General features: G+C 42.1%; 1 protein-coding gene across 1 annotated transcript in view; it reads left to right on the forward strand.

Annotated features, from left to right (window-relative positions):
- The window catches only part of LOC106567973 (LHFPL tetraspan subfamily member 7 protein), a 220,206-nt gene that overhangs the window by 75,194 nt on the left and 128,690 nt on the right, over positions 1–16,322 (forward strand). The window contains exon 2 of the mRNA XM_014137902.3: positions 9–147. Coding sequence (XP_013993377.1) covers positions 9–147 — 139 coding nt within the window. The remainder of the gene's footprint in view (positions 1–8; positions 148–16,322) is intronic.

Genomic DNA, 16,322 nt, shown 5'->3' on the forward strand with positions numbered 1-16,322 from the left:
TGTTTCAGACAAGTGCGGTGCTGTGTTCTGGAGGATGTTCTCTCCTGGCAGTCAGCTCTCTGTTGGCCATCATCACCATCTTCCTGCCCAGCGGAGGCTGTGAGAGGAGGATCTGTACACTGGCTGGATACATGCAGATGGCTGCGGGTGAGTACAGAACAGACACACACACACACACACACACACACACACACACACACACACACACACACACACACACACACACACCTGTCAACAACAACACACAGACTTTCTATTACCTAGACCAGGGCTGACCAAACTGGGGCCGCAATGCTGTTTGGTTTGGCCCGAAAGAAGGTTACAACTATATATTTAGAATTAGTAAAGTCGTTTCTGAAATTTGGTTGTGCATCAGCAGTTTTCCACTTGTAATGGAAGTCACTGGCAGTCACTTAATTAGCTCATGTTAGCAAAACATTTTTAGATGCTAGCCAGCTATCTAAACCTTGTAGTACAAATTACCAACCTGGCACGCACAGGGGCCCTAACCTCCAGGGGGCCCCATATATTTTTTTGTCACTCTCAATCAGATATCATATGAACATGGTATAAGTCATGGCAAAATGTGTAGAATTGCAGAAAATCTGCTTTAAAATGGCAAAGTTTTCTCACCACCCCATGGCACAATGTGTAGAATGCCAGGAAATTAGCTTTAAAACTGCAAAACAATGCTTCACCTCATGACAAAATTAGTAGAATTGCTGAAAATGTTCTTTAACTCTGCCCAAAAATGTATCTAACCAAAATCTCTCTTCGGGCCCCGAAAAGGCTAGAGGCGCTTTTGCCTGATTAGCTTCCCTCATGTTTTCCTGGAATATCTGATGCATTTCAGTGACTTACTGCTGCAAATACAAATTGTTACACCTTTCCCATATTCAAGTAATTTGAAACATATATTCCAGTTATTAGCCTTATGAACGTAGAAACTTGGTTGCAGTTTCTGTGCCACAACGGTTACTTTTTTTTAATATATCTTTTTAATACTGGTAATCAGAATCGGTTGTTATGTGTCAAGTTATATGGCTACATTTGATTGTTGGAAGTGTGATTTTATGATTGCTTACTAAACAGATATTGTTTACCTGTTATATTTCTAAATAGATAATGCCTATTTGTTTGGCCAGTGGCCCACCACTCAGATTATATTTTGGCCCACCAAACCTAAAGATTTGAGCACCCCTGACCTACACGGTAGATAGCGTCTACTCAGCGGCTGATATACAAGTTGAAGGTGAATCATAAGAGAGTTATGTATGAAGTCCCTTGGTCCCATAAGTTTCTCCCATTTCTCTGCTTGGGCCTTCTTTGGTGATCTAGGTAGGCTATATATATCTTCATCTTTAGAGCAATTCCACAGAATGACGCAGAATGACACAGATTTTTCACTTTAAAAGTATGCCAAACCAAAAACATTGATTGCAAAGTTGAACAGACCATACAACACAAAGACTACTTTTAACAATTTCCACTGAAAACTTTACTGAAACACGTTTACTAGAAGAACAGTGCAGATCTACAGTTTGGTAACAGAAAAACAGTCAAATCTCCCTCAGTTTTTTATGCGACTACATTTTCCAAAGAACTCTGTTAAAAATCTACTCCGAATTAAGATTCAAAGATGTCTGCAGAAAGAAGGAGTTGTCAGGTATGATATGACACCTTGAGTTTGAAAAAATCTATTTTGGTTATGGAACTACAGTAAGTGAAATGGATTAACACCTAGTACCAGAATTATTGTAACATAATGACTTCATGGGTCCATAATCTGTACTATACAGAATTGCATAATTATGAATGTCATTCTCTTCAATTTGGTTGGTACGGATTGGACCAAAATATGTACCACTCATTGACGTATATTTCACATATTTGGATAGCACAGTACAGAACATTAGAGCACAGTACATTACAGTAAAGTACAGTGGAGTTCAGTACAGTAAAGTATAATTCAGTAAAGTACAGTACATCAAGTAAATTATACTGTACTTTACTCTAGTGTGCTGTACTGTTCTAAAGTTTACTTTACTGTACACCTGTACTCTACTTTTGTTTTCTCTACTGTACTGTACTGTGCTCTACTCTACTGGTTGTCCAGTTTTCACACACTTGCTTTGACCACCACGTGACAGAAAGAGAAAGAAAACAGTTATGAGCTGAACATAACAGTATGCCAGTGGAAGAGGACAGTAGCAAATGAGCTCCCATTGTAGCTAGTACAGTTGCAGTCATTCTGTTGCAGATTTTTTGGTCATTCTGTTTCCGATTTGATAACAGAATGGCACATTTGAATCACTAAATAAATCATAAACCAAATTGATTTCAGTAAAAACACTAACTAATTGGTAGGCCTACCTTTACTTGTTACTTCTGTGATCTTTCATTATCCTCCCTCATGAGGGAGAGAAATAAAGAAATATCTTAAAGAAATTTGGATTTTTGGTAACAAAATGACAAGACACTAGGCAATATTTCTTAAACTTACAGATGGTAAATAATATCTGCAAAACTAAATGTACGTGTTCATATTAATTGGCAGGTGTCTTTACATCAACATTATTGTGATTTGATGCATTTTAGGACTTTTTCTGCCAGATGTTTTCTAAGACCCCTTTTCCAGCTGTTTGACCAAAAGTCAACGCCTTTGCTTATTCCTAATTTGTAGGATGGAAAAACGTTGAAAAACTGAATATGACTTCATTTCTAAAAGCTATAGACTCTTTGCTTTCATTTGACACCAGATTTGACATGCTCCTATGAACTTCACATGTTAGTGCTCATGGGTCCTTTTACATGGACATGCCCTTTAGTGTTCTCTATAGGTATTAATCCAGTACACAGATACTTACAAGCTACATACAGATAAAGCTGCCTATCATCTGAAGTGAAGAGGAGCTCACTTTGTTGCCAAGGCACAACACTCACACAAAACCAAACGGAAGCTGCTGCTCTTCAGGCCTTCAGCGGGCCGTTGCTAGGTTACGGGTTGCGGTGGTGGAGTGAAGTGTTGCCCTGGCGTAGTGATATGAGGAGGGCACCGGGGAGATCTAAAGGTGGCCGTAAAAAGACAATTACAGCCCCTTAACACAGGTCATTGGTTCAGTGGGACTATCAGGACCCTGCTTTCATTCAAACAGGGAAGTAGCCCCATAAAACTAAGCATGAGAGTTGCTGGTGATATGATGCTAGGGTATAATGTGATGTATACACACGACGCCAGCCAGGTAAACTAACCAGACCTAGCTGCTGCCCACCACCCTGGAGCATAGGCCCTCCACACACTGTATAGAGTGTGCACGTTTGTCCGTTCCTGTGTGTTTGTGTGTAGTTATGTGTTTATCAAAGTGTGGGATGTTTTGATATCTGAAGAGCACAAACTGCTCTAACCAACAACTCTGACACTCCCGCAACACTCCCACGACATCCAGTAAACTATAAAGGATATCCTGTAGAACGAGAGAAGAGAAAGGGCTGACTAAGTACTGCTATTATTTCCTATCCTGAAACATATCCAACTCTGAGAAAAAAGCCCCTGAAACAACAACAACACACTTTTTTACACTGGGCTTTTCAGACACTTTCTTTGGGAAATGTTCCTGGATTTCCTGCCGAAAGCCCTTTTGAAAAGCTCAGGTCTTTTTTAGCCGCACTGTGTAGTTCAGGACGTTTAGAAATGAACAAGTCTTACAACTCTCAGTATTAGCACCTCCCTGATTATCTCACTAAGATTAGATCTACTTCTAGTTTGAAATGATGAGAAAATGTTTGTTTACTTTTCCCTTCTCATTTACTTAGCGTCAGCACAACAGCATTGATTTTAGCCAATGAGCCATTGGATTATCGACTTATAGCTTGACGTATAGCCAGGGAAGTGGTATTTAACACAGGCTAATTAGTAGCTATATTCATTAGTCAGGTTAGATTGCAACCTCAATCTATATTGACAAAGTCGAGAGCTTAGTTCCTAGACGGGGCTAACGGTCTGTTTAAAAGGCCTGCCTCCCACCTTTTTGAACACTTCATACCTCTCCAGCCTCGACATGGGCTGTGTCCACCCATACTCCAGGCCAGATCTGTGGCAGAGCTTGAAAAGAGTAGGCTATAAAAAATTAAGAGAGTCACACACTATAATGTAAGCTTCCAGTAATTTATTGGGTAAACCCACCATTTTGACAAAGAGCCCAGGCAGTAGGAAGCCAGTCTAGGCCAGTCAGCCTCTGTCTGTGTAATCCTATAGTGTGATATAGCTCCCACTGTCTATGGTATCATTTATACAATGCATCAGAACAATGCAGAAGCTTTGGTTTCTTTGTTCAGTTTCCAGGTTGTCTCGTCTTGATAAACAGAGTTTTTTGGAGAGAGTACGACGCCCCAGAACAACTGAGATCAAACTGGTGTGTCTGTTTGTTTTCTCAGGCCTGCTGCGTGTGCATGTGCGTGTGTATGATGGAAGAACGATATCAAAAGGCATCAATGGACAGATAACACTACAGTGTGAACAGTGGCTTCATTATGCTGTGCAAATGAACACTGTTTTAAGAAGGCGTTCGTTTTGTAGACTGTTAATAAGAAACAATTGAAAGATAGCTTTTAAGACAATGGTAGCCTAGTGTATTCGTGCATTTGCTTGTGTGCATGTGTTAGAGGATTTAGCTCCCCTCACTTTCTAAAGCCTTGATTCCTCCAGAGTGTGTGTGCTCCCATCCTCATACACACACACACGCAGCAGAACTAGAAAAGGCTTTTTAGACATAAAAACAGCCCTGCTCTTTGTCCTTTCCCAGCTCTGAACTCCCATGGGTGAAGTCCAGGATTAGACTTTGAACTCGCTCAACGCAGCACAGCGCTTCCATTCGGTGCTGCTGAGGTTCAGGGTTATTCTTTCCCCCTGTGCCTCTACATGGTGGAGTATATAGTGTAGCACGTGGCTAGCAGTCTGAATGTTTTAACGGAACATGGAGGGGCATATTTTATTGGGCTGTTTCTCTTAGTGGGCTATAGGCCTACTGAAGGACAGCTCTGTGACCTGTGTGTGTGTGTGCTGGAACCGTATGTTTTTTTCATGAGCATGGCCTTATTTCTATTACAGCATACTGGATGACTCTCATTCAATTCATTCATCGATAGGTTTAGGCTACTAAATGATACTCAAATTTTCCCTATACCCACCATGAGGTTACTACAACCTAGCCCAAGAATGAAAGTTTACAATGTAGGTGCACACAGGTCGAGAGACACATTTGAGGTCACAGACGGTGACACATGGAAAGACAGTGACATTTAATACCGCCTTACACACTCTTGCCTGCATATAGCTGATATAGGGTGTAATCATTAGTCCAGCAGTTGCAAACAAGAGATTCTATTGGACAAATTCAGGTATGTTTATCCTCGTTTTGTTCCGCTTGCTTCCGTTTAAGAAACATTTTTCAACTGAATCGGCGAAATGAATACACCCCTGATCACGCGTAAATACAGTTAAATTTCATAGCAGCCACTTTGTATTCCTTGTCGCATCTATGCGCTCTCCTCCTCTCACCTCTTCCCTTACGCTTGTGCACTTCAATGCACAACACATCAGCTGTATGTGACCAGGCGAAAAAAAACTTTCCAAGCCAAACCGCTTCACACAGCCTTCATCGTTGTCACCATATTAGGTAAAGTAACATAGCTAATAGAACTAACGCGTTAGTAAACCCGCTACAATCATGCAGTAACGTTACAATGTACAGTCAGTAAGCAGTTATACCGGCGGGCCCCTGTGGCAAGAAATTAGTAATACAAAAAGCTTACCATGACCTGGAAGAGTTCCAGTGTTGTGTTGGAAAGTCATAGCCAGCTAGCTAACATAGCATCCCTCTGTTTGAGCAGGGTGTTTCAGTGGGCTAAACTAGCTAGCTGCATTTTCTAGCTAAGTAAGTGAAACTGAAAAAAAAAATGACAATCTCTAGTTCTCTCTTGCTTTTCCTTCATTTTGGAAGAAATTAATTTATTAAAAATGTTCAACTAATGTCTTTCTATCTGAGTCAACTACTCACCACGTTATACACTGCAGTGCTAGCAGTAGCTTATGCTTTCAGTACTAGATAATTCCCTGATCCTTTGATTGGGTGGAGAACATGTCAGTTCATACTGAAAGAGCTCTGATAGGCTGGAGGATGTCCTCTGGAATTTGTCATAATTACTGTGCAAGTCTATGGAAGGGGGTGAGAACCATGAGCCTCTTAGGTTGTGTATTGAAGTCAATGTACCCAGAGGAGGACGGAAGCTAGCTGTCCTCTGGCTACGCCATGTTTCTACCATGAGACCTTTTTTACATAACATTGTGTTTTAATCAATTATTTGGTGACGTGATTATATTTAGTATAGTTTTATCAAAAAAGGATAACTTTTTTAATGTTTTACAATTGTAATTTTTTATGAAATTTACTGAGGAGGATAGTCCTCCCCTTCTCCCTCTGAGGAGCCTCCACTGGTTTCACAGTAAGGCAGTGGAAAGCTGGGTAAACTGAGGAGCCACCCGTCCTTGTACATACACTCACACATTCTCAGGAATGTTTTTTCACAATCACTATACGGGTCTCTTATCTTTGCCTGTCACGCTCATGCTTTTTAGACCTCCTCATTATTCTAATCAGTAATTTCAATGCAGCTCTATGGGAAAGACAAGCTCATGTCAGGTGAAGAGAGTATTGTGACAGAACAGTGACTCTGTGTGGTTCTTTTGTTCAACACTGAAGACACGTCACGCTCTGTTGGAGCCACAGGCAGTCACAGATACAGGCATGCTGTAATTCCATTTGCCTCGGGTAGCATACTGTATTTACCACAAAACAGCAATGGAATATCATATAATTGAATAAAAAGCTTTCGGTACATTTCACTTGTTTGTTTTTGACTCATACAAGCACCCAACCAAAAATAACAGAATCCAAGAGCATTTGATTCATCAGTTGGAGCGTCATTCTCAACTGTAATACAAAGTCAACCTCCACCCAACCTCCGCTATCAAATTCATATTTCAAGGCGTTTTTCACACACACACACACCATTTTATTGTGTTCCTGTGTGATAGTGCTGAGGAGGCAGCAGCCTGCTGTGTCCACCCTCCCCTGGGCAGAGCTGCTATGCAGATGTCCTCTCGAACATAAATATCAAAGTATCACAACTACTTTTATTAAACTCTGCAGCACTGCTATGGTGTGTGTGTGTGTGTGTGTGTGTGTGTGTGTGTGTGTGTGTGTGTGTGATGTGCGCACATGCACTTGAGGCCCATGTGGTTTACAGCTGAGCTGCACCTGTGCTTGATGATGCTGTCGTTACCGCTGGCTTCATCAGTGCCAATAATGAACATGTGCCATCTGTCAATCATCACAGTGGTGTTTCAGTTAGAATGTACTACAGAAAAGATGGAATGCACTGTATACCAACATAGGGATGGTTGGAATAGAAGATAGTGATAGTAATGAAAATACCTTATGGTAAAACCTGTCACTCCTAGACCAAAATGTAGCACACATAATATTGGTTGAGGACCTGTCTGTTGAGATTATTTTCTGCATCTCTTTGGAACATATCTACCATACTATTTTCAGCATGCCTTTGGAGTACTACATTTTATCTACCCAGGAGCAAGCCCATGGTGGTAACAGAGACCTGAATGCTGTTCTCCTTTTTGAACTCTCTTTCTCTCTCTCTCACTCCCTCTCCAACTCTCTCTTTTTCCCGCGCGTTCTCTCTCTCATCCTCTCATTATAAGGAGAACACAACATTCCGTACATCCTTACCAGAGGAGACAGGGAGAAAATCTTTGATTACCAGTGGCCTTTACAACATAAATGCAATTTTAGAGACTAACAATTAGAATTATTCTGAAAAGAAGAAGTCAGCCAGCAAGATGCTTAGTTAAGCAGTTTAACTTTTTATATTATATTAATATACATAATAACTTCAGAGTGCATATCAAATCAGTTAGCGCAGGGTCCAAAGTTAATTCCCACAGGCAAAGCAAAACTTTTTTGTAGCTGTAGCTAGTATTGGGGCCAGGAGGTTGTGACCAGACCAGGACCCTGGGACCCAATCTATAGGTTATAATAACTGTCAATCAGAGGAGGCTGATGAGAGGAGCTATAGGAGGACAGGCTCATTGTAATATCTGGAAGGGAATACATGGATTGGTATAAAAAACATAAAACATATAGAAACCACGTTTGACACGGTTCCATTTATTCCATTCCAGCCATTACAATGAGCCTATCCTCCAATAGCTCCTCCCACCAGCCTCCTCTGCTGCCAATATCTAAATAAATTGTCAACTCCCTCCGATGTAGGGCATGCTGCTTTTCAAATCAAACACACTTCTGAAAGTGCAGTGTGGAAAACACTGCTATCTGCAACGACTGAACTGCAGCTCCAGTCCAATAGTGTTTTTTCCATCGGTGTTCCCATTTGCTTCTCTCTGCAGGTTGGCAGAACTTGACCCAGTTTAGCTGCTGTGTGTGATGCTGACAAAATGACCTTTCACCTGTGACTCACAGCCCACTGTGACAGTAGACATCAATCAGGCATGTGTGTCCTCCAGAGTTATGAGGGTGTGCGTGTGTGTGCTTGTGTGTGTGTGTGTGTGTGTGTGTGTGTGTGTGTGTCTTTGTATGTCTCTTCCTAGCATGTGTCATTCTCTGAATAATCAGAGCTCTATTTGCGTTGGCTGTTGATTGTAATATGGTTGGTCCCCTGTCATGTCTCTCCACTGGTGCCCCAGAGCTTCTGCTCCTCACAGTGAAAAATGCTTCAAAATATATTCTCTCTCTTTCAAACCATGGATATGTCTCTATTTCCTGCTGTGTGTGTTTTCTCCCCTCAGTGGCTGGACTGCTCCTGTACAGTATGTGTTTGATGTTGGGTATTGATGGACACTGGTGCATTTCACATACACAGATACTATACATTAACCACACTACTAATTGGTCTGCCAGCCAATTAAATCTGCACAGTCATTAAGGATGTGCTGTCATGCCTCCTGATTCATCAGTGTTTAATCCACTCGGGAGCACTGGCTTTGTGAACATCTTGGCTTCAACCACTGTTCAATATGTTTAATCTTTACATTACTTTAATGTTGTTTTTTGAGAGAAACCATCATTTTCAACCTGGACTCTGGTAGACATAGTAACATAGTAAACGTAAAGCTACTTAGTTTGTTATGTGACCATTCGTATGTTATGTATTCATTTGTGGATGTCCATCATCCATTTTGTATGATATGTTACTAATTTGCAATTAGAAAAATATGTTACGAATTTATAAAATATACGATATGTTACAAATTCTAGTGTTAGCTTAGCTAGGGTTTTGGCTTAGAGGTTAGGGTTAGGATTGAGATTAAGGTTAAGATTAGGATTAGGAGTTAGGTTAAAGGGTTAAGTTTATGGTTAGGGGAAGGGTTAGCTAACATGCTAAGTAATTGCAAAGTAACTAAAAAGTAGTGTGTCGTTGCTAATTAGCTGAAATGCAAAAGTTTTCCGTGATGAGATTCGAATATGCAACCTTTGGGTTGCTAGATGTTCGTGTTATACAGCTATCTATCCAGCCCAACCAACCACCCAACTTTAGTTTTTGCCTTCAGTAACCTTCTGTCTTATGTAACCATACCAAACATAACAAATCATACTAGTTTGAGTGTCCCGGATTTATGTTTACTATGCTACGTCTAGTCTGAGACCAGGCTCTCATTTTCTCTTTATTTTACTGAGAAATACAGTTCTGTGTTGTCTAGTCACTGTGTTTCTATATGCAGCTCAATGTGCTTCGAGTGAAACACACACACACACTATCAAAGTGGGGGAAGCAGCACATTGCTGAGTCGTGTCATTGCACAGACTTATGAATATCAGATGGTGTCGCAGACAGAGGGGTGGGGGAGAGGGGGAGTGAGGTGGGCAGAAGGGGAGTGAGAGGAAGAGAGAGGGGTGGGGGAGGGGGAGGGAGAGAGGGGTGAGAGAGAGGGGGATTGAGAGGGGTGGCTGTGAGAGGGGTGAGGGGAGAGGGGTGAGGGGAGAGGGGTGAGGGGAGAGGGAGAGGGAGAGAGAGGGAGAGAGAGGGGGGATGGGAGGGGGAGAGCGAGAGCATGAGAGAGGGAGCGAGCTTTAAATCTTTCATGTCCTCTTGGAATCAGCGGATATTTCTAAGGATGCTCTGCTTCATTTTTCTGTTTCTTCTTCTTTCATTTTAAATGTGGTGGCTGGATTGAATTATTTTACTTGATTAAAAGCGGAGGTTTAAAGCAGAGAGGTGTAAGGTGCAAAAATGAATGAGTGTTCTTGTTTCTTATCTCCTCTCACTCTCTTCCTTTTCTTCTTTCTCCTCATACTCTCATCCGACTATGAAAGCCCTCTTGCACACATGCACACACACACGCACTCAGCCCGTTGCTCATGAATATTACATGAGTGCTTCATCTCTGAGGGCCTCTCGGCTTTTTCATTTTGCCAAGTTACAGTCAGGCCTCAATGCTGATTGGCTGGAGTCAATGTCCGCCCACTCAATGCTCTCAAAGATGACATAGACAAACCTAGCTTCCTACAATGTAGTCCCGCCCCATCAGGCCCGTCAGTCATCCTGATTCACATTTCTTCCATCTGCATCAACATTGTGTGTGTGTGTGTGTGTGTGTGTGTGTGTGTGTGTGTGTGTGTGTGTGTGTGTGTGTGTGTGTGTGTGTGTGTGTGTGTGTGTGTGTGTGTGTGTGAGAGTTTAAGCTGTGGCCTGGTTCCCATCAGTTCCCTGAAATGGGCTGTGAGTGGTAGATGAGAACATACAGTAGACATGACTCATCAGAGGGACTGTGTAATTGGACATGTCAAACTGTGTTAGGTCTCTGTTTAGCTCTTCCCATTGGTCACCCAGCCATGAAGAGTTAAGTCTGCTGTTGGTGATGTACTTTTTAGGTGTTGCTTTGTACACTTCATTCTCTACTTTTGTTTTCCTCTTGCGGTTAAATCCATCTGCGCACATCCACAAATTCACACACACACACATACCCCCACACCCACACACCCAGCGTGATGGATCGCCCAGGCTTTCTCCATCAGTGTCCTATTGGTAGGTCTCCTGAGCATCTCATTACCATAAGCTAAATTGATGTGTTCTCTCTGTTAAGTGAATTAAAAACAGTGCTCCAGGAAGACAGCCCAGGGGAAGGCAGCCAGACTGACTGTACTGACTGACTGGACTGACTGACTGGACTGACTGACTGACTGTCTAGCTGACTGACTGACTTCCTGCATTGAAAGATGTCTGGCAGGTAATGGCAGGTGTTGATAAGCTATGAGGTGGTCTCTGGTGAAGGCTGCGTGTGTTTTAACAGAATGGGTAGGCCTCTGTGTGGTATGTGTGTTATTTTTAACAGAATGGGTAGGCCTCTGTGTGGTATGTGTGTTATTTTTAACAGAATGGGTAGGCCTCTGTGTGGTATGTGTGTTATTTTTAACAGAATGGGTAGGCCTCTGTGTGGTATGTGTGTTATTTTTAACAGAATGGGTAGGCCTCTGTGTGGTATGTGTGTTATTTTTAACAGAATGGGTAGGCCTCTGTGTGGTATGTGTGTTATTTTTAACAGAATGGGTAGGCCTCTGTGTGGTATGTGTGTTATTTTTAACAGAATGGGTAGGCCTCTGTGTGGTATGTGTGTTATTTTTAACAGAATGGGTAGGCCTCTGTGTGGTATGTGTGTTATTTTTAACAGAATGGGTAGGCCTCTGTGTGGTATGTGTGTTATTTTTAACAGAATGGGTAGGCCTCTGTGTGATATGTGTTATTTTTAACAGAATGGGTAGGCCTCTGTGTGGTATGTGTTTGCTTCTGAGGCGTTCTAATGGGGTGTTTTTGTGTGTGTGTGTGTGTGTGTGTGTGTGTGTGTGAGAGAGAGAGAAAGAGAGAGAGAATGTGAGTCTCTGCAGGATATCGTATTGATGCAGCGCTCCGCTGTGCTCTGAGACAGAGATACAGCTCTGTGTTTGACAAGATAAAGACGGTACACACACAGGAGCATGCTACAACTCCCTCTCTACATTCCTGTCTCTGTCTCCCCTAAGCACACTCTACCTTCACATCATAACACACACTTCATCATAACACCCCCACACTGATATGTTCACATTCTGTACACACACACAAATGCAGACAGATTGCATATACTCAGGCATGCCTCTGCGCACACGCATGCATGTACCTTTATGAACAATAAACACAGAATGCTGAGTTGATATTCGCAACAAAGCATCCTTCACTCATGGTGCCAAACATACCCTCGTAAAACTGACTATCCTACCGATCCTTGACTTCGGCGATGTCATTTATAAAATAGCCTCCAACACTCTACTCAGCAAATTGGATGCAATATATCACAGTGCCATCCGTTTTGTCACCAAAGCCCCATATACCACCCACCACTGCGACCTGTACGCTCTCGTTGGCTGGCCCTCGCTTCATATACGTCGCCAAACCCACTGGCTCCAGGTCATCTATAAGTCTTTGCTAGGTAAAGCTCCGCCTTATCTCAGCTCACTGGTCACCATAGCAGCACCCACCCGTAGCAGGCGCTCCAGCAGGTATATTTCACTGGTCACCCCCAAAGCCTATTCCTCCTTTGGCCTCCATTCCTTCCAGTTTTCTGCTACCAATGACTGGAACGAATTGCAAAAATCACTGAAGCTGGAGACTCATGTCTCCCTCACTAACTTTAAGCATCAGCTGTCAGAGCAGCTTACAGATCACTGCATCTATACATAGCCCATCTGTAAATTGCCCATCCAGCTACCTCATCCCAAGGGTGGTTACTTATTTTTTTATTTTTTTGCTCCTTTGCACCCCAGTATCTCTACTTGCACATTCATCTTCTGCACATCTATCACTCCAGTGTTTAATTGCTAAATTGTAATAACTTCGCCACTGCGACTCTTTATTGCCTTACCTCCCTAATCTTACCTCATTTGCACACACTGTATATAGATTTTTTTTTCCTATTGTGTTATTGACTGTACATTTGTTTATTCCATGTGTAACTCGATTGTTGTTTGTGTCGCACTGCTTTGCTTTATCTTGGCCAGGTTGCAGTTGTAAATGAGAACTTGTTCTCAACTGGCCTACCTGGTTAAATAAAGGTGAAAAAAAATATTATAATAATATTCCATTGCTGGCCGCTCTCCATTACTGCAACTCTTTTTTGTAAACCTACTCAACTGTGGACAATACCTCAGTTCCACATCACAACCTTATAGCATGTTATTCTAGTTAACTCACCCAACAACTCTCATCTCCTCCCAATGGGATGATCCCTTGGTTTAATCAATCTTCTACTGTGATGTCTTCCATCAACCTGGTAATGGAATCTGTCCCCAGACGATTGATGCTTTCACTGGGGAAGCCTCTTTTTCCATGCCACTTGAACCAGCATGGACATAATGTAAACTATGTCTCTGTTGACAACTAGCTCTCACAGTCTCACGTTAGAATTAGACGTTCATCAATATTTCACAAACGTCAAATTTAGAAGTGTTTAAGGTTAAGTTTAGGCATTAACTCCAGATTTCTAAGGTTAGGGTTAAGTTCAGGCATTAATTTCAAATCTTAAGGTAAGGTTTGTTATAGGTTTAAATAAAAAATATAACTTTCTATTGCTGGATTCAAACTTGCAACCTTTGGAATCAGAGGCTTACGCCTATCCGCCATCCCCGCCTACAACGCCATAGCAAAACCGAAACCTACTTGAAGGTAATAGCATTCACTGTTGCCCCTAGTGGCCGGTTTCCTCGTCATCTCCCGATGTCCTCAGACAATGTCCCACCATACTGACTTGTATCACGGGTGACGTGTCTGCTGTTGAAGGGTTGGTTCACACACACAAAGACACATATATACACACACACACACACACACACACACACAGTGATATTCATAGTCTACCACAATGTTAGAATGCAGGTTGACCTTTATTGTCATGAGTCTTGCTCTGGAGGCAAAACTGAGCAGTTTCCACTAGATGTCTATACACTGCATGCACAATTATTAGGCAAATTGTATTCCTCGGGATTCATTTTATTGTTGAACAAACACAATGCTCTCAGTCGATCCAACATTTTATTGAACCTCAAACCTGAATGTTTAACAAAGGAAAAGTGAGTTTTGTCTTTCTCAGGGAAATATATGTGTGCACAATTATTAGGCAACTATTAGTGTGCAGAATTATTAGGCAACTAAATTACAAAAATAATTTCTCTCAACTCACTTGTTTATTCTCCATTTTTAGAGTAAGTGTAACAGATAAGTAACACAAAATGACAATTATATAACATTTTTGGCCTTTTCCAAAATATTCAGTGACCAATATAGCCACCCTTATTTTCAATAACTGCCATGGAGCCATGGAGTCTGTCAGTTTCTTGATCTGTTCACGATCAATTTTCGCTGAAGCAGCAACCACAGCCTCCCAAATGCTGTTCAAAAAGGTGGATTGTCTTCCATCACTGTAAATCTCACATTTGAGAAGAGCCCACAAGTTCTCAATAGGATTTAAGTCAGGTAAGGAAGGGGGCCAGGTCATTATTCAGGCATCTTTGAGGCCCTTGCTGGCTAGCCAAGCAGTGGAGTACTTGGATGCATGTGATGGAGCATTGTCCTGCATAAAGATCATGGCCTTCTAGAATGCTGAGAACTTCTTCCTGTACCACTGTTTGACGAAAGAATCTTCCAGAAACTGGCAATAGGTTTGGGAGTTGAGTTTCAGTCCATCTTCAACCCGAAAAGGTCCAACTACCTCATCCTCAATGATAGCAGCCCATACCAGTACCCCTCCTTCACCTTGCTGGCACCTGACTCAAAGTGGTGCCCTGTGTCCATTACTGATCCAGCCACGGGCCCATCCATTTGGTCCATCAAGAGTCACTTTAATTTCCTCTGTCCATAAAACCTTTGAAAAATCTGTCTTCAAGTATTTCTTTGCCCAATCTTGACGCTTCAACTTGTGAATCTTATTTAGTGGTGGTCTTGTTTCAGTCTTCTTGACCTTGGCCATGTCTCTGAGCACTTGACACCTTGTACTTCTGAACACTCCAGGTAGGTTGCAGTTCGGGAATACGGCGGCACTGGAGGATAATGGGTTCCTGGTAGTTTGACGTTTAATTCTTCTGAAATCTTTTGCAGTTAATTTGAGCCTTTTCTTCCACATGCGTTTTTTGCGCCCCAGTTGACTATTTGCAACAAAACGTTTGAATGTCCGGTGGTCACACCTCAATAGTTTAGCTATTTAAAGAGTGTCGCATCCGTCAGAAAGGCATTTAACATTTTTGGTTTTTCAGTGTCAGTTAAATTTATTTTTTGGCCCATTTTACCTGAGGTAATGAGGCTGCCTAATAATTATGCACACCTTGTTATAAGGTGTTATTCACTTTCGCCACACCCTCCCTCATTACACAAATACATATCACCTGAAAATGATTAAATCCAATAAGCATTCAAGTTTATATGGTTTGGAGTTCGAAAATGTGAATAGAAACAATGATAAGATCAGAATACTCACTTGCCTAATAATTGTGCGCGCAGTGTAATTTAAGGTTAGGGTTAGATTTTATTACTTTGTGGCTGTGCCAGCTAGTGACCACTCTACAGACCTGCCTTCAGTACATGAGTCATCCCAATAAATACCAACCTGCTGTTTCAACATGCACCACTCTCGCACACACAGAGAGCCCCATACCCATCTGCTAATGGACTCATCCACCTCATCCACCTTGGGTGCTCATGCTATTCATACTGATTGATCTGCTGATGGGGCTGATGCTTTTACTGATGCCTGTGATCAGGTCTACAACCATCTAAAACCAGGAGTCTGGGAGGATGACTGCGCTGCGCAATCTGATGAAAGGAATGAAGGTGTTATCTCTCGTCGTCTTTTCCTTTCTCGCTGTGCATGGTGCTCTCTCAATGACAGCAACAGTACATAAGTACTGTTCCATTCCTGGTTGGTTCATACCCTGTCAGAACTGAACAGGGTTACTGCCTGAAACGTCTACCACGGGTCAAACTTGTTGAGCGTGAATGAAGAGAGAGACCGAGAACGAGGGAGAGGGAGGAAAAGCAAAGGAGGATAGGATAGACTGTTCTGGGAAAGACTTATGGGTTAACCTGCAGACTGGATAGAGCACTGTAGGATAATAAACTCCCCCTGTTTCCCTCACCGAGATATATATATATAGAGAGAGAGGATTCTGTCGGTTGGGAAAGACAGGATTCCCTTGACAACCACACTC

The sequence above is a fragment of the Salmo salar genome, chromosome 13 (assembly GCF_965601325.2).
Source record: "Salmo salar chromosome 13, fSalSal1, whole genome shotgun sequence".
NCBI classification, from domain to species: domain Eukaryota; kingdom Metazoa; phylum Chordata; class Actinopteri; order Salmoniformes; family Salmonidae; genus Salmo; species Salmo salar.